General features: G+C 40.3%; 1 protein-coding gene across 2 annotated transcripts in view; it reads left to right on the forward strand.

Annotated features, from left to right (window-relative positions):
- LOC127622871 (transient receptor potential cation channel subfamily M member 7-like) overlaps window positions 1–18,679 on the forward strand; it is a 37,910-nt gene that overhangs the window by 8,667 nt on the left and 10,564 nt on the right. For both annotated transcript variants that reach the window (XR_007968019.1, XM_052096989.1), the window contains exons 2-23: window positions 3,782–3,861; window positions 4,002–4,040; window positions 4,406–4,604; window positions 5,130–5,343; window positions 7,207–7,331; window positions 7,485–7,656; window positions 7,900–8,074; window positions 9,351–9,474; window positions 9,606–9,678; window positions 10,318–10,418; window positions 10,883–11,017; window positions 11,108–11,161; window positions 11,253–11,393; window positions 11,502–11,618; window positions 11,706–11,983; window positions 14,322–14,550; window positions 14,892–15,041; window positions 15,393–15,536; window positions 16,365–16,493; window positions 16,808–17,059; window positions 17,395–17,569; window positions 18,472–18,601. Coding sequence is in view for 1 of the 2 variants with exons in the window: in XM_052096989.1 (XP_051952949.1) it covers window positions 3,782–3,861; window positions 4,002–4,040; window positions 4,406–4,604; window positions 5,130–5,343; window positions 7,207–7,331; window positions 7,485–7,656; window positions 7,900–8,074; window positions 9,351–9,474; window positions 9,606–9,678; window positions 10,318–10,418; window positions 10,883–11,017; window positions 11,108–11,161; window positions 11,253–11,393; window positions 11,502–11,618; window positions 11,706–11,983; window positions 14,322–14,550; window positions 14,892–15,041; window positions 15,393–15,536; window positions 16,365–16,493; window positions 16,808–17,059; window positions 17,395–17,569; window positions 18,472–18,601 (3,236 nt within the window). In the remaining variant the exon portion in view is untranslated. The remainder of the gene's footprint in view (window positions 1–3,781; window positions 3,862–4,001; window positions 4,041–4,405; window positions 4,605–5,129; window positions 5,344–7,206; window positions 7,332–7,484; window positions 7,657–7,899; window positions 8,075–9,350; window positions 9,475–9,605; window positions 9,679–10,317; window positions 10,419–10,882; window positions 11,018–11,107; window positions 11,162–11,252; window positions 11,394–11,501; window positions 11,619–11,705; window positions 11,984–14,321; window positions 14,551–14,891; window positions 15,042–15,392; window positions 15,537–16,364; window positions 16,494–16,807; window positions 17,060–17,394; window positions 17,570–18,471; window positions 18,602–18,679) is intronic.

An 18,679-nucleotide genomic window follows, 5' to 3' on the forward strand; every position in this document is an offset into this window, starting at 1 on the left:
GATACAGTGATTTGTGTTTTCTGTGAATTGCCGGAGTCTTTAGAGCACAGTGACACTTGTGTAACTTGACGTCTCTGAGATCAGACTGAATGTGTGTAGTGATCATGAGTGCAGCTGTTATCAGACCACAGTGTTACTCTTACTGACCTCCAGTGGTTCTTTGTTGACCATCCATCATGTCCTCTGGTCACTGCGTCAGACTAACTTGTGGGATTATTGCATTGTTTTTGACTACAGGAGTAGAGTATGTATTTAAGGTATTGAATGAAGACTCAGGAAGTTGGTTTTGTGAAGACAGTTTGTATGTTCTCAGGACAAACTCCATACTGTGATTTCAGGGTCATGTGTCTTATCTGATGATGTCCTAATGATCTGATGAAGTCAGGGGACGCTGTTGACTTTGACATTTTTGCTTTATGTTTGAGTGTGTTGAGCTTCATAGAGTTAGCAGAAAAATCGACCATCTGCGACCATCAATCCGCGCATCTTATCATGTGGCTTGTTGAGCATATTACCGCGGAAACCTAGCCCATGTGGAGACTTCACGCTATTCTCCGCAGCATCCACGCACAACTCGCCATGTACCCCACCGAGAACGAGAACCACATTATACCGACCACAAGGAGGCTATCCCATGTGACTCTACCCTCACTAGCAACCAGGCTTAGGAAGCTAGCTCTGGATTCATACTCACGACTCCAGGGGTGGTAGTCATTATGAATCAAAGTGCTCCAACATTTAAATTTTACATTTATGCATTTGGCAGATGCTTTTATCCAAAGCGACTTACAGTGCACTTATTACAGGTACAATCCTCCCAGAGCAACCTGGAGTTAAGTGCCTTGCTCAAGGACACAATGGTGGTGGCTGTGGGGATCGAACCAGCAACCTTCTGCTGTTTAGTGCTTCAGCCCACTACGCCACCACCACTCCACATACATTTGGAGCTGAAACAGTCGTCAGTGTCCAGAGAGTTTAAGTGTTTCGTGTCACTCCCAGTGGAGGAGTCACATACTGTGTCCTACGATCTAATGATGTAGCTGGATCCCAATTTGCATGCTTAATTTAGTAATGGAAAAAGTACATACTTTTGAGTTTGTAGAAATAAATTATGCCATTATTGGGACATAAAATTGTGTCATGATACCACCGACATCTGTAGTGTCGCAGTTTGCATTTAAATGTAATGAGGTTTTATATGGTTGGTTTCAAATAAATTATATTTTTAAACCCCACACCTTTCAGCCCTCCAAAGTTTTTATAATGGATGGTAAAGTCTTTGAAGGAAATAGGACATAGGGGAGATCATGTCTGAATGATACGCATGTGTTGTTGTTTCTTTTCTTCTTTTCTGCTATTTGTTGTGTCTGACTTCCGGGTTAAATGCAGGTCACGCAACACCTCTGTTTCTTGGAGCATGAGGATAACGCAGAGGTCTATTGTTGTCGATTGAAATGTAAACTTGCTATCTTTGTTTGTTACTTCGAATTTGCACAAACTGCATGATTTCAGTTGGACTAAGGAGTTTACATGATATTTTAAAAAAGATGAAGGATTGCTTTAGTCAGACTGAAATCAGACATTTAAAGTGCATGACTTCTAAAACGCACTCATTGTGTCATGGATGTGGGCGGTAACCGCAGAACTAATTTGCAGTGGTTGGATTGCAACACTTCTCTGATTGGTGGATCTTTCCATTCTGGATTCATGGGTAGTGCAGATATCCAGGAATTCTGTTAGTAAAAGAGGTTGAAATAAGCCAGACTGATGGCTTCAACAGGAGTATATAGGCTACCATTCCTTTAACAACTTCTAAGCTCACATTAGGTCTGTTTATAAGTTATTGTTAAAAAGAAATTCCCCTATGGGAAAAATTAATGGGATTTTTACACCTGAAACTAGACTGTTGTGCTCCATAGTAATGCAAAAATAATGACTGTTGTCAAACAAGGTTTTCTGGACACTGATCCCATCTGTCATTGGTTGGTTAGTCCCATCCCAAACTCACACTATTGGTTGTTTTGTTCTAACAGATAGTTTCACTATGGTATATAGAGGAAGTTACTGTGACGGCTTCGGTTTTGCATTCCTTTTGTACAACTGAAAAGTCATAAACACAAAATCATTGGAATACCTTTTCCATAGTACAAAATCTCATATACTATTTGGATGGATAGTGTGAGAATTGGAAAGCAACGTTCATTTTAATATGTGCACTCTTCTTGGAGTCACATGACACAGATATCCAATCTGTAGAGAGATTCTGTACATGCCAGTGTGCCTGGTTACTGCCTCATATATCTGAGCCCCCACTCCTCTCTCTCTCTCTTTCTTTCTAATATTCTTTTTCACTCTCAGAAACATTCATCACCCACCCCCTACGGCCTCTTGCTGATTAACTATGCTGAGAAAACATCATTTAATGTTAACTAGTTTAAACTAGTCTCTCACAGTGGCGTCTGGTGATGTTTCTTTACTCATTGCTGCGACAGAAGGATGAAGATGAGGAGTATGAGGTAGACCGACTAAATCTAAAATGATAAAATTTTCACTGTATCTACTCAAATATATGTATAATCCTCTTTGGTAAATTCAAGATTGTTCGGGCTGCACTGTTGCAGAACAGTTGCTGCTGTGAGTGGGCTGAAAACAAAAGTGAACTCTGGGAAATTTAATTAAAAATTCTTTGCTGTTAAATCCGCAAAGGGACTCTTGCTGGAGATATTTGAGCTTGATTTAATTAAAAAAACCTGAAGAAGATAAACAGACCAGCGACACTATGACGATGTCTGTAAAGTTGTTATATTAGTTGATCTTGTGAGGTGTTAAAGTGAGGTGGTTGAATCAGTCGTGGAGAAGAGGGTTTGATGCAGCTGCAATCCTCTACGATGATAGAGACTGGAACAAATGTTGCATCTTTATATATGATTCGGGGCTTGGACAGCAAATCCACAGATTCTTGTTCACTGACCGGCATATGTATATTTCACACAAAGCTAGCAAGAAATTCCTCAAAACGTCTAGCACCATTGTGATTGGATGACTTCATGTAGTTTTCAGGGCTCATGTCTAGATGTAACCCCTGTTTGGTGACAACATTCATGTGCTGTGTTTATTTGGAGTACTGCAGATAACCTAGCCCTAAACCTTACAATACAAACAGCAAATGTGAATCATTTGAAAGTCTTTTAGAATGAGGATTTACAATCTTGACACATCCATTTCACCTATTTACAGAATGGGAAAAAAATATCTCTAGAGCCCGAGGATTTTGAATTCTTTGACACATTGTCCTCCTAGAACAGTTATGGAACAGATTGTATAAAATCTCACTGATTTGTGTCATTAAAATTGTTAAAACTAGCAAAGTGCACAGAACTCGCCTTTCACATGTCTGATTCTCACATGGCGTCACGTGACTATTCCTGACTACATTAAACAGAAGGCCAACTGACAGGGAGTTGGAAAGCACACATTTCATTTACACTTCTAATTTAAATATGGACTAATGTTAAGATATTGATGCCTCAAAAACCTATTGAGAAAATAACGTGCCGAACAATAATCAATATATCGATATTTTATGACATTCCTGACGTTTTGTAATATAGTACATTAATTGAAGTAGTTTTATTTTCATTTGATTACTTTTGTTTCTGATCGTTTAACCTGATATTACTGTTACATTCCTGAAAAGCATCAAACACTGTCAAGCACTACACTGAAGAGTTTTTAAACCTTTGTTTTTCTTATGAATTTCCCTGTTGGTTTCCCGCTACAGTCCCAGAAGTCCTGGATAGAGAGCACTTTCACCAGGAGGGAATGTGTCTATATACTGCCTGTGTCAAAGGACCCCCACAGGTACCACGCTCAATTCCCTTACTTTCATTTTAGATGAAAAGTGTCTTGGACATATTCTTGACAGGTTTAATTCACTCGTAGACATTTAGTTGTGTATATTGATTGCTACTTTATCTCAAACATGTTGTTGTTGTTTGCAGATGCCTCCCAGGATGCCAAATCTGCCAGCAGCTTGTGCGGTGAGTGTTAGATAAGAGTGTTTAGCAGTTTTGTGATTGTCACAAAGTTCATAGCTCTTCACTAAAGGAGGAAGCAGGAGATGGCAAAATCTAACTGAAAGATATATTAAAAAATATTTTAACAACTCAAAACTTGCTTTACAGCAGACTGAAAACCATCACAGTCTTTGGGAGTGTGTGTGTGTGTGTGGCTCTCTCCCACACTGGCGTCTGGTTCGCTCTTAAATCCGTTTCCACTCTCACTTCAGTGACAAACAGCTGTTAGAGACAAACAATGACAGGGGATGACCCTCACCATTCTCATCTCCCGGTCTCACTCTCCATTCACATTGATGTGAACTCTTTTTTTGTGTGTGTTTGTGTAGATGCTGCTGCGGCCGTTTGGTTCGTCAGCATGTTGGCTTCACGGCCACACTGCCGATGAAATACTCAGACGTGCGGCTGACGGATGGGGGGCTTTCAGATCTGGAGCAGTGGTCTGTGGAGAAACATACGGAGGAAAGTCCCACTGATGCGTATGGAGTCATCAACTTCCAGGGTGGATCCCATTCATACAGAGCCAAGGTTCAAACACACACACAATAACATGCACAAACACATTGAAATGGAACACTAGTGTACTACATACTGCACAGTATGCACTGTATGCTGCCTATTTTTAAGATCAGTATTATGTGGAACAGTTTTAGAGACTGTACATCAAGTTGTATGACTGGCCTTTCACAGATCTGTAGTCCGTATGGGCTAATGAGGCCAATGTTCTGTTGTGTACATTGATGTTCATTGAGACTGCTCAACAGCAGGATTTTTTCATATACATTTTTTTTATTAGTCTTTTACATTTTCTAATATTATTTCTATAATCAGTGCAACTATATTTAATTATATATAATTTTATATACAGTAACTAATATAAATATTTATTTAAATATTATTAAGTAATAAAAAACACATTTCTGATTACATTTTAAAATAATTACTGCCCAGCAATTGTGTAGATTTTGAAGCTGTATTGAACAGATTAATACTGTGGCTCATGGAGTGTTGTGATAGACTGATGTAAGTGATGTCATGGCCTTGTCCCTGCAGTATGTGCGCCTCTCGTATGACTCTCGTCCAGAAGCGATTCTTCGGCTCATGTTGAAGGAATGGAAGATGGAGCTGCCGAAGATCGTCATCAGCGTTCATGGAGGAATTCAAAACTTTGACCTGCACCCTCGAATCAAACATGTAATGGGAAAAGGACTCATCAAAGCTGCTGTAACCACAGGGGCCTGGATACTGACCGGAGGAGTGAATACAGGTCACACACACCCATAAACATACATACACACAGACATGTTACTTAGCTATTTAAATGAGAATAAATGAGGATGAGGATTTATTATTAACACTATGATTCTAATAAAGTGCCCGATGTGGTCGTCTGCTGTTGTAGCCCATCCGCCTCAAGGTTCGACATGTTGTACATTCTGAGATACTATTCTGCTCACTACAAATGTACAGAGTGGTTATCTGAGTTACCATAGCCTTTCTGTCAGCTCCAACCAGTCTGGCCATTCTCTGTTGACCTCTCTCATCAACAATGCATTTTTGTCCACAGAACTGCCACTCACTGGATGTTTTTTGTTTTTGTCACAATTCTGAGTAAATTCTAGTGACTGTTGTGTGTGAACAATCAACAGTTACAGAAATACTCAAACCAGCCCGCCTGGCACCAACAATCATGCCACGGTCCAAATCACTGAGATCACATTTTTTGCCCATTCTGATGGTTTAAGTCAGTGGTTCTCAACCTGACCTCTTCATGATCCTCTTAACGCCAAAAAAAACAAAAACACTTCAGAAATACTATTACAGCCAAACAATTGCAACACTGATACCTGAAGCCTGAGTTTTTGGTAAAAAAAAAAAAAACTGAAACAGAAGTTTCTTATTGTATTTAAACTACATATAAAAGCCTCAAGTTGAGTAATGTTGTGTTTGGAAAAAAATGCAAAAACACATGGATTGTTTGAAAGGTATTGCAAATGTATTTAGAAATTCAAACAAATTCAGGCTCACACAATTTTTTTTAAGATGAACCAGTCACGTGAACAATAACGTAACTAACCTAAATGGCCAATGAAAAAGCAGCGGTCGTTCGCGCACTCAATTAGGCAATATATACTAGGCTTCAAATTTGAATAGCCTACAAGCGGTCATTTGATTTCAAATGACGAACAAAGACGACAACAGCTCGGCCACCTGAACTGAACCGAAGAAAAACGACGTCAAAAACAGCCACTTTTTTTTAATTAATTACGGTCATTAGTGTGAGCCCTGAGCACTAATTATGCGCCTAATTATGTATTCCGCGTTATGTACAGAAAAAGCCGGTGAAAGCGCGCCTCTATTTTGTGCTGAAAATTCTCCGCCTCTTAAAAGCATGTGTAACTTAGGAAGCGGCTCTCCTGGCATATCCTCCTGGTGAAGTGGCAGCAGTAATCCGAGCAAGACGAAGACGTAGGCTAAGGAGAAGAGCTGAAAAGATTTTTGCACAGGCCGCCTGTTGAGTACCTCTGAGTAATGCCCCCCATTTGTGCCTGAGCGCCCCCCTCTCTGCTGCCTCGTTCACACCGCCCCCCAACACTGTCCAAACGCCCCCCGTTGAGAAACGCTGGTTTAAGTGAACATTAACTGAAGCTCCTGACCTGTATCTGAATGATTTTATGCACTGAACTGCTGCCACACAATTGGCTGATTAGATTATGGCATGAACAAGTAGATGTACAGGTGTTCCTAATAAAATTCTCAGTGAGTGTATATTGTTTCTATTGTTTTTGATATAAAGCTAATTACAATGACAATAGACTTACTCAAAACACGCACACACACATTAATTGGAAATCATGGCCATAGATGCCGACATGCAGACATGTTACCTGCTGTACAGACAGCACACTCAGTGTGTGTGTGTGTGTGTTCAGAGCTGCAGTTACAGGATTAACTCAAGAACTATAATGACAGTCATTTGAGTGAAAAGATCAGGCCAATGCATTTTATTAGTGTTTGCACACACACACGCTGCTGAACATGCATGTTACAGTCGTGAGGCCGTGACCAACTAGAACATGTCATGGGCATCTGTAAACCGCTGACTGTGGGTGTTTTCCACTGCTTTCAGGTGTGGCCAAACATGTGGGCAACGCGCTGAAAGAGCACCTGTCACGATCAGCGCGGAAGATCTGCACACTGGGAATCGCACCCTGGGGAGTGATCGAAAACAGGAATGACCTCATCGGAAGAGATGTGCGATTTATTTATATCATGTTGTCTCACACACATTTGGCCCATTTATTAACCCTTTTTTCCAAAGAAAATTAAGAGGTAAACACACACAGTCCTCTTCTCTTTGTGTGCCTGCTAACTTGTCTACCTCTGTGTGTGTGTATGTGTGTGCAGGTTGTAGCGCCGTATCAGACTTTGTTGAATCCCCTCAGTAAACTGAATGTGCTGAATAACTTCCACTCTCATTTTATCCTGGTGGATGATGGAAGAGTGGGGAAATATGGAGCGGAAGTCAAACTCAGGAGAGAGCTGGAGAAACACATTAACCTGCAGAGGATTCACGCACGTGAGGCAACACTCACTTTTCAACCCCAAACAGTTTTAGTCAAACGACAGTTATTATCTTGCGATCACTGTTATTATGCACCCATGAAAAGGTCACACCAACGCATTCTTTAATTATGACTATTTTCCAAATTTTAGAACAATAGATTTTTTTGTTTAATTAAGATTTTCATATTAATTCCTATGTTGGTTCAATTTATATTTGTACACAAAATAAATTAAGTGTGTTTGTGCTTATGTGAAGGTATTGGTCAGGGTGTTCCTGTGGTGGCGCTGATTTTCGAAGGTGGTCCGAATGTGATCCTGACAGTTTTGGAGTATCTGCAGGAGAGACCACCTGTGCCTGTGGTGGTGTGTGAGGGAACGGGCCGCGCCGCAGATATACTGGCATACGTCCACAAACAGACAGAGCCGGACTGGTATGAAACACGCATACAACACAGCACAAAAGTGTGTGTTTGAGTCAGTTTATGGGTCATTCTACTTAACAAGCACCTTGCATGTAGCCAACGTACCCTTGCATTTACCACATGTGTGTAAATAGCGTTTTTTAACTATGAATAGCAGATGCCAACTTTTACTCTCCGAATACATTAATAAAAATCCACTGAATTGTTTAAATTAATTTATTTTTCATCATGAGGAGGCAGATTTTCAGCTTGACCACATCCCATGTTTCTAGCTTGACCTTGCAAAAATGCACTTTTTGATTAAAAACAAATATAAGGAAATCTAGTGGTGTGTGTGTGTGTGTGTGTGTGTGTGTGTGTGTGTGCGACCCGAGTTCGATTCCTGCTCATGGCCAACACCAGTGACGATTATCTGAACCGGTCCTGGGCCTCCCCTAGGTCGACTCAGCCTAAAATGAGTACCTGGTGCGGTGTGTAAAACATCGCCACTGGGGAGACACAGGCGGTTGGGCATGGTGCTGGCCACCCACCCCCTCGTGTACCGTTCCGGCCTTCATAGGTGCTCACTAACAGCACTTATGGGGGATCTTTGCCTTTTTTGTTTGTGTGTGTGTTATATTTTGCTTGACATAATACATTTTTGAAACAGGCTTGAAAGTTGTGTCCCCAGGCTATGCGTAAACCGTTACAATTGCATATTCCCCCTTATTAAAATAATGTACTGTTGCATGAATCAAATAATTATTTCAAAATGACATCATTCTTTTAGGAAGTGAACACTGCAAGGAAAAGTCTTGTTTATCCCACTTATGCTATCTTATGTTTTGCTTGGTTTGTCAGTAGGAAAAGCTCTTCAAATGTCAGTTTTGTGTAGAAGCCGTTGGTTTTTGAAAATGTCAACACACTGTATACTAGTACATTGTTGTAATCAAATGTTGTATTTGTTAACAGTAGTTAATGCACTATGAACTAATATGAACTAACAATGAGCAAATGTATATTTATGAACTAAGATTAACAAAGATTAATAAATGCTGTAAAAACAAAATTGTTCATTGTTAGTTCATGATACCTAATGCATTAACTAATGTTAACGAATGGAACCTCGTTGTAAAGTGTAAAATGTTTTGTTAATTTAGCATTAAATTGCACAGTGCAATTTATTAACACTTAAAACATTCTTTATCTAATAGAATGTTAAAAATCATACAAAATTTGTCTCAAAATGGAAAAGGCATTTGGTTAATAGACTGAAACATGTACATTTGTGTGTGTGTGTGTTTAGTGCATTGCCTGATGGTGTTGAGGCCGAAATCATCGCTACAATCAAGAAAACCTTTAACTTCAGTCAGAGTGATGCACTGCACCTCTTTCAAACACTAATGGAGTGCATGAAGAGTAAAGAACTGGTAAATAAACACACACATCCATAAGTTTATTAATAATATTTAATCTTTATTGACACATGGCAGAACTTCAGATCAAAAAGAGTGTTGGATGTGAAAGTGTCATGAACTAATAACCTGTGTGTGAATGACAGATAACAGTGTTTCCTGTGGGCTCTGAGGATCATCAGGACATCGATGTGGCAATTCTAAAAGCTCTTCTCAAAGGTCAGTGTGTTGACTGTGTGTGTGAGTAATTGTGTATATATTTTTCTTTGTAATGGAGGTTTTCTCATCTGTTTAGCAAATGAAAGAAATTAGGACATACCAGACTTCTGTTGTTATTATATAAAGCTAATTATAATGATAACAACTAGCCCAAACTCAAATCCTGACCCAACCTCGAAGAGACAACCTAAACACATTGGTTACTCTATTAGTGAATCATATTTACCTGTGAGGACATTCCTGAATGCCTCCAAAATGAGGTATTGTCAGATTTGGCTCACTTCTGAGGACAAATTTGTCCCCAAACTACAGCTAAAACCACACACACAAATACACTCTCAGCAGCAAATTAAACCGGTTGAATCCTGCTCTGGGTCTTTCAGTAGATTAAACAATTTTGATGCTCAAACATTTACCTCCATCTCAGAATGACTCTGTCAAAGTCTAAATAAACCATGTTGATCTCATTCTTGTTAGACCATCATTTATTCTCATTGTCATGTTGTCAATTCTAAAGTGCTGCAGGAGTGAATCTGTAATGGGGCTGTTGTCTCGTGAACATCTTTTCCCTCGGGACAAACGCACCAATAAACACACCTTCCTGTGAGATAAGCATCTGTGTGTGTGTTGTGTTCACAGGCACAAATGCATCGGCCTTTGATCAACTGGTCCTGACGCTGGCGTGGGACAGGGTGGACATTGCTAAAGATCACGTGTTTGTTTACGGACAACAGTTGCTGGTTCGTGACCATGTGTTTGTATGCAAATAAACATTGTCAGAAACTGTCACCGCTGTACAACAATGAGAGAAACAATTTTTTGTGTTTTTAGTAAATACAATGACCAAGCAGAGGTCACACCAAAGACTAATGATATGTTAAAAAAATGTTGATGCACTAACAAAAAGTATCAAGGTACAAAGAACATGGTTTTGTGGGCATTTCAATAACATGGTACATTAATATGTAATTAGCCTCCACCAATATATTTATCAAATTACCATGGTATTACCATCATAGATAGAGGGCTGCACATGCATACATTTGGATACGAAAGACATAGCATGCTAGTTTGTAGTTTTGGCATACTCTGTTCAACATGAGAATTACTATTTTTATACCCTTTTGTTCTTTAAGCATTGATATATAAGCAGCAGCCATACTGTCACAGTATTTGTGAAAATAATATGAATGTGTGTGTGTAGGTGGGTTCTCTTGAGCAGGCAATGTTGGATGCGTTGGTTATGGACCGTGTTGAGTTTGTTAAACTGCTTATAGAGAACGGAGTCAGTATGCATCGATTCCTCACAATTTCAAGATTGGAGGAGCTGTACAACACGGTACATGCACACTCTCACACACACTTGACTTGTAAACTGACTATAATTGAATGGTAAAGTCTGAAAGTCTAAACTTTTATCCTCTTACAGAAACAAACGCCAGCAAATCCAACTCTTTACCACCTGGTGAAAGACGTAAGACAGGTAATCCTGCTAAGACTAACAAAAACTGTAAATTGAAACAATTTATTAAATAGTTTTCTGCTTCAATTTTATTTATTATTATTATTTATAGGGTAACCTCCCACCCAACTATAAAATCACGCTGATTGATGTTGGGTTGGTTATTGAGTATCTCATGGGTGGAACGTACAGGTGCAACTACACACGGAAACGCTTCCGGATAATTTACAACAATCTACATGGAAACGGTCAGGTAAATAAAGATTTGATGAAATGCTACTTTTTTTTTATTTATAAAAAAGTCAAACATGTATTCTGACCCATAATTAAAGATCTAATGGTCTCTGACTGTCTCTGATAGAGGTCAGGGCGACACATGGCCAATAGTGCTCATGAGTCCTTCAGCATTCAAGCTGACAAGAAAGAGAAAACAAGACACAATCACTTCATTAAGACCGCACAACCCTACAAACCAAAGGTAAACCATCTTCACAGTGTTTGAACATTTCTGTCATTTCTGCTTACCTGCTACTTTAATCTTCAAGTTCTTGCTTTTGTTCCTTAGTTGGATTCAGCTGCTGAGCAGCAGAAGAAGAAAAGTAAAGAGGAAGTAGTGGACATCGACGACCCAGAGATGCGTCGTTTCCCATATCCCTTTAACGAGCTGCTAGTGTGGGCCGTGCTGATGAAGAGGCAGAAGATGTCTTTGTTCTTCTGGCAGCATGGAGAGGAGTCGATGGCCAAAGCACTGGTGGCCTGCAAGCTGATGCGCTCGATGGGCTACGAGTCCAAGAAGAGCGATGTAGTGGACGATACCTCAGAGGAGCTGAAAGAGTATTCTAAGTGAGTCTGAATCAGATATTTAAAGTCTATATCAGAAACCCAAAGCGAGGCTGAATCAGAAACCCAAAGCGAGGCTTAATCAATGTGACGAGGAGGAGGGTGTGGCCGGGCCGTGATGGCCAACGCTGAATCAGCTTATCAGCGGGAGAGCAAAATAAAGGGGCAGCCGGAGGCGCCGATTGGAGAGAGACTCACGCGGCTGCGCTGCACATTTGTTTATGTTGATTTTAAGTTTACCATTTAAAGTTTAAGTTTACATTTCAGCTGGTTCCCACCTCCTTGCCCGTCCTTATACTGTTACAGTGGTGCCAAAACCCGGGAGGGAGGAGGGATGCGCTGTCGAGGAGTCCTCGCCGCTGCCATCCGCCAGGGGAGCAATTAAAGTCCGAGGCAGAGGCTCAAAGCGAGTCCGAACCAGTGGCTCAAAGCGAGTCCAAGGCAGAGGCTCAAAGCGAGTCCGAGGGCAGAGGCTCAAAGTGAGTCCGAGGGCAGAGGCTCAAAGCGAGTCCGAGGGCAGAGGCTCAAAGCGAGTCCGAGGGCAGAGGCTCAAAGCGAGTCCGAGGGCAGAGGCTCAAAGCGAGTCCGAGGGCAGAGGGTCTCCGAGCGAGTCCGGAGCAGAGGCTCCGAGCGAGTCCGGAGCAGAGGCTCCGAGTGAGTCCGGAGCAGAGGCTATGAGTGGATCTAAGGCAGAGGCGCAAAGCGAGTCCGAGCTAGAGGCTCAGACCGAGTCTGAAGCGCAGGGTTCTCGCAAATCCTAAGTCTTAAAATGTCTTAAATTCAGTTCAGTCATAAAAAGACTTATCTTAAATAATATAACAGAAGTCATAAATAAAACATAAATTAAACTTTAAATTTTATTTAAAGAGGGTTCAAATTTGGGGGCAGAAAGACAGGAATCGTGATATGACCTAATGTGATTATCAAACTTCAAAAGAATACATGCATGCATGCACTGCATCTGTCAAAGAGAAAACGCGTCAGTGTTGTATTTTCTTCATGCACGCGGGGGCTTGTGAGTGTTTTCAGCTGTTGCAGAGCAGTTCACAATCATTAAGCCATATTGGAAATGTATGACACACTATCACTAATGTCGAGGAGTCCTCAGCGCTGCCATCCGCCAGGGGAGCAATTAAAGTCCGAGGCAGAGGCTCAAAGCGAGTCTGAACCAGTGGCTCAAAGCGAGTCCGAACCAGTGGCTCAAAGCGAGTCCGAGGCAGAGGCTCAAAGCGAGTCCGAGGGCAGAGGCTCAAAGCGAGTCCGAGGGCAGAGGCTCAAAGCGAGTCCGAGGGCAGAGGCTCAAAGCGAGTCCGAGGGCAGAGGCTCAAAGCGAGTCCGAGGGCAGAGGCTCAAAGCGAGTCCGAGGGCAGAGGCTCAAAGCGAGTCCGAGGGCAGAGGCTCAAAGCGAGTCCGAGGGCAGAGGCTCAAAGCGAGTCCGAGGGCAGAGGGTCTCCGAGCGATTCCGGAGCAGAGGCTCCGAGCGAGTCCGGAGCAGAGGCTCCGAGCGAGTCCGGAGCAAAGGCTATGAGCGGATCTAAGGCAGAGGCGCAAAGCGAGTCCGAGCTAGAGGCTCAGACCGAGTCTGAAGCGCAGGGTTCTCGCAAATCCTAAGTCTTAAAATGTCTTAAATTCAGTTCAGTCATAAAAAGACTTATCTTAAATAATATAACAGAAGTCATAAATAAAACATAAATTAAACTTTAAATTTTATTTAAAGAGGGTTCAAATTTGGGGGCAGAAAGACAGGAATCGTGATATGACCTAATGTGATTATCAAACTTCAAAAGAATACATGCATGCATGCACTGCATCTGTCAAAGAGAAAACGCGTCAGTGTTGTATTTTCTTCATGCACGCGGGGGCTTGTGAGTGTTTTCAGCTGTTGCAGAGCAGTTCACAATCATTAAGCCATATTGGAAATGTATGACACACTATCACTAAAGATCAACTGTTGATGAATATTATATAGTGTTGATGAAATATGACAATGTTTACTTTATATTGTAATAGATTGTAGATTATTAGTAGTGTAGAAGAGCACATTTTATATCCTTTAAATAAGAGTCTGTGATGCATGATTTATTTTGAGATTGTGTGGGTTTATTTTAGTATGAGGATACACTATTCATTTTATTTGCTCCTGATAAAGGTCTTGATAAAGGTCTTACATTTTATTTTAAAAACTCAGCAGCAACCCTGAAGCGAGTCTGAAGGAGAGTCTCAAAGTGAGGCAGAACCAAATATAAAATGTTTTAGACAGGGGTAGAACAGTGTCTTTACTATGTTTTGTGAGGAAGTCAGTTTAATGTGTTGCATGAAATAAGTGTATATTTTTTTTTAGTGAGTTTGGCACATTGGCTGTGGATTTGTTGGATCAGTCATTCAGGCAGGATGAGACAATGGCCATGAAGCTGCTGACATATGAACTGAAGAACTGGAGTAACTCCACCTGTCTGAAACTGGCCGTGTCATCAAGGCTCCGAACCTTCGTGGCTCACACTTGTACGCAGATGCTGCTGTCCGACATGTGGATGGGACGATTAAACATGCGGAAAAACTCCTGGTATAAGGTACAGCCACCGCATGAGTTGTCAGCCTAAGTTTCGACTGTAAATAGTGATAAACTGATATACTATATCGATCATTGGCTGAAAACTGTCTGATCGGCCTATTTATGTTAACTCTCCTTTAGTTTCAGTTTCCAAAATCTACTCACAGAAAAGCTCAATGATAACGTGTATTTCCAAATATTTTTGGATATTTTGAATATAACATAATATAGAATTTGTTTTGTTAATACATCTCTATTTATCAGTATTATATTGGCCACACTTCTCTCTAGATATTTTGTATTGGGATAAGCCATTGTAAATCCACTTATTTGTTTTTGTGTACATTTGTGTTTTATAAGGTGATTTTGAGTATACTTGTTCCGCCGGCAATCCTTCTGTTGGAGTACAAGACCAAAGCGGAGATGTCACATATTCCCCAGTCACAAGACGCCCATCAGAGTATGGAGGACAGTGAACATAACCTCCAGAACACTGATGACATACAGATGGTAAAAATACAAAAATCTAATGACACAGATAAAATATTTAGCATGGATTAAATGTTATAATGTGCCTTTACTGAGCTGAGCCAGTATTTTGGGATCATGTTTTTAGTACACTAGCGTTTGTTACTTAGAGAACTGTAAATCTTTAAAGACATTTCTGTTGTGCAGTCAGCATAAAGAGTTCTTACACAATAACATTTGTAAATTTGTACAGAATTTCACTGAATTTACCATCCTCTGTGTGTGTGTGTGTGTGTGTGTGTGTGTGTGTGTGTGTGTGTGTGTGTGTGTGTGTGTGTGTGTGTGTGTGTGTGTGTGTGTGTGTGTGTGTGTGTGTGTGTGTGTGTGTTTTAGGATGTGTTTAAGGAAGTTTGTATGAATGAAAATGCAGAAATAAAAAGTGAATCAGAGGTCCACGTTCGGTCTCGTCGATTACCCATCACACGCAAATTCTACGCTTTTTACCATGCTCCCATCGTCAAGTTCTGGTTTAACACGGTACGTATTGCTACTTTCTCACGCTGTGTGTGTGTGCGGCCTTAGGTTGATTTCCAAGACTGTTAAGTGTTCTGCATTGGTGTTCCCATGATGATAAAATCAGAGACACTTCCCTGCATAAACTCTCTGCGTTACACCTGTGACATCACACACACACACACACACACACACACAGATAAACATCACAGAACTCGACAGAACGTTCACTAGTGACATTTCAACCAGACCTGACTCAACACTACGTGTGTTTCTGTATGTTAATGTGATGTGTGTGTGTGTAGAAGGGGTTGATTATTCATCCATTGTCTCTCAGGTAAGCTGAGGGATGTTTAGGTGAATGTGTTGATGAATTATTAAAGATTTTTGGTAGGACATACTGTAAGTATTTAAGTTTAAGTAATTGATTCTTGGACCCTTGATTATTACACGTCTATTTGTAATACTTGATTGTGATAGGTCAGTGGCATATTTCTTCAGTCTAATATTTGTGTATAATATATCATAATGACATTTAAAGTGTAAAATGATCTCATTATATAATAAGTAAGTGTATGGTATTGAAGTAATTTACACAATCAATATTTCATGTCCATTTATTTATTCTATTTATTTTTTTTGCCCAGTAGCCATGTAATAAACAGGATATTATACCATCAGCCAATCATCATTATCACAAAATAAACCTCTTCTACTTGATCCAAGACCCCATCAGCTGGTGTTTACTTTACATAACTACTGAGTCTCCTTAATTATGTGATGCACTATATATGCTCAAGAGTTGTCATTTTTAAGATGTTTAAGTGTGTATGTGTTTTTTGTGTGTTGTAGCTGTTTTATATAGGTTTTCTGATGCTGTACTCATACGTGGTGTTGGTGAGAATGGAGCTGCTACCTTCGCCTCAGGAATGGATCGTCATTCTCTACATCTTTACATTAGCCGTAGAGAAGTTACGAGAGGTATGTGTGTTTTTTTTTAAACAAGGTATGTCAGAAATGTTTCATTATTTGACTGTCCCGTGAGCAAAGTTGCATTCCAACAAATTTCCGTGAAATATTTAAATCTTTCGCGTGATGATCGACTTGCAGATAAAGTCAGAGTTCTGAAATCATTACAAATCATATATTTTTTATATATACATATAGATATGCATAAAAATGTTAATGTGGAATTTTATATCCAGTGAGAATGGTACATTAAGTCACACACATTGTTTGTTAAATAAAATGTTTCATGTGAGTTCAGTCTGTATATTTTCATCTTTCCTCTGTAGATGTTCATGTCTGAAGGTGGTAAGATCAGTCAGAAGGTTAAAGTTTGGTTCAGTGACTATTTCAACATCTCTGACTTCCTGGCCATCCTCATGTTCTTCGTGGGCTTCGGTCTGCGCTTCGGCTACGGGGACGTGATGATCGCGGGTCGGATCGTGTACTGCTTGAACATCATTTTCTGGTACGTGCGGCTGCTGGATATTCTGGCTGTCAATCAGCAGGCGGGACCGTACGTAATGATGATCGGAAAAATGGTGAGATGATCATAAAAATAAAGCCCAGTGATTGGCTTATTTCTGTCCATGTGGATCACATGAGATCTGTCTTTGCAAAAATGCTTCCATTTTATAATAAAACAAAAAACTGTGCACTGAGAGCGTAGAGCAGATTCATTGAAAATAAAGTGATTTAGTTTTGATCTGTTGTGACGTGCTGCTCGATTGCAGCTCTTACAGATCTCATGTGACCCACAGTGACCGAATCAAACAAAGGAAGGTGCATTTAATGGCTTCCATTGTAAATGCAATGTTAGTGTTCTATGTGTTTGGACACGGTGTTCTCTCTAACTCTGGTGTATTTGTTTCCTCAGGTAGCAAACATGTTTTACATTGTGGTGATTATGGCTGTGGTTTTGCTGAGTTATGGAGTTCCTCGTAAAGCCATTTTGTACCCAGACGAGGATCCCTCATGGACTTTGGCCAAAGATGTGGTGTTCCAGCCGTACTGGATGATGTACGGTGAAGTCTACGCATATGAGATTGACGGTATCTGCACATATTTCACTGTTCACTAAATCGTTATTTTTGTCTTAAAAGGACTTTTAATTTTTCATGTAAATTCCAGTGTATTGGGAATGTTTCAAAAGCGTTATTTGGGCCAAACACCAAAGTTGCATACACATCTACTGAATCGTTCTGTTGGCTTGTGAAATTTGTCACACTGATTGGGAGGGTCTGCACATACCTGGGGACAGTTCTGGGAAGATCTCCCAAACCCTCTAGTGCCACCAATAGTTTGAAGTTTGACGTAGATTACTGTTTACAACTTGAACCATGTGGTCTAGTAAGTGTGATTATTCTTAATTTTTTACCAAATATATTTTTATTCCAATTCTCCTGATTCCTTGTGTTATGCCGAGAACAGTTCATCCAATTTTTTACATTTGTGACTAGATTTATCACAATTTAATTTTAATTGAATACAGACTTTTTTTTTTAACTAGTTTTATATGTTTCTTCAGATGTTCCTAAATTTGGGTCAGAAGAGTTGAGATTATGGTGACCAAAATGTATTAAAATACTTGTTGATATTTTAGACCACTCCCATGTAACACATCAATGAATCTGATTGCAAGAATGCCACAGAGAAAGCTTGACAATGCTTCGACATACTGTCATGAAACTTATGTATCATTGCTCCAATGCTCTGATGAGACAACATCAGTTTGGATTTAGCTTCACCGATTGGTTAAGTTAGTCAACTGGTTTTCCTTAATTCACGACTGTGGATGCTATAACCACACATATCTACCTTATAACATGGCATTGGTGTGCTTGGCATTGCTTCTTTGGGTATATCTGCAACCGGAGATTAGAGTGATTTTATAAAGATCTGTATTGAAGCATCAGGCTTGTTAAACTTGTGTTATGTGTGTGTTTGCTGGCAGTGTGTGCAAACGCAAGTGATGCTGTGAAAGATCTGTGTGGGACAGGTGTTTGGTTGACACCACTGCTGCAGGCCGTGTATCTGTTTGTTCAGTACATACTGATGGTCAACTTGCTCATCGCCTTTTTTAAGTGAGTGACCCTGCTGCCCACTGTATTGTCTTTGAGGTGATTGTCATGGTAACTGAATGTGCATTGTTTCCCCAAACA

The sequence above is a fragment of the Xyrauchen texanus genome, chromosome 29, assembly GCF_025860055.1.
Source record: "Xyrauchen texanus isolate HMW12.3.18 chromosome 29, RBS_HiC_50CHRs, whole genome shotgun sequence".
Classification (NCBI taxonomy): Eukaryota; Metazoa; Chordata; class Actinopteri; order Cypriniformes; family Catostomidae; genus Xyrauchen; species Xyrauchen texanus.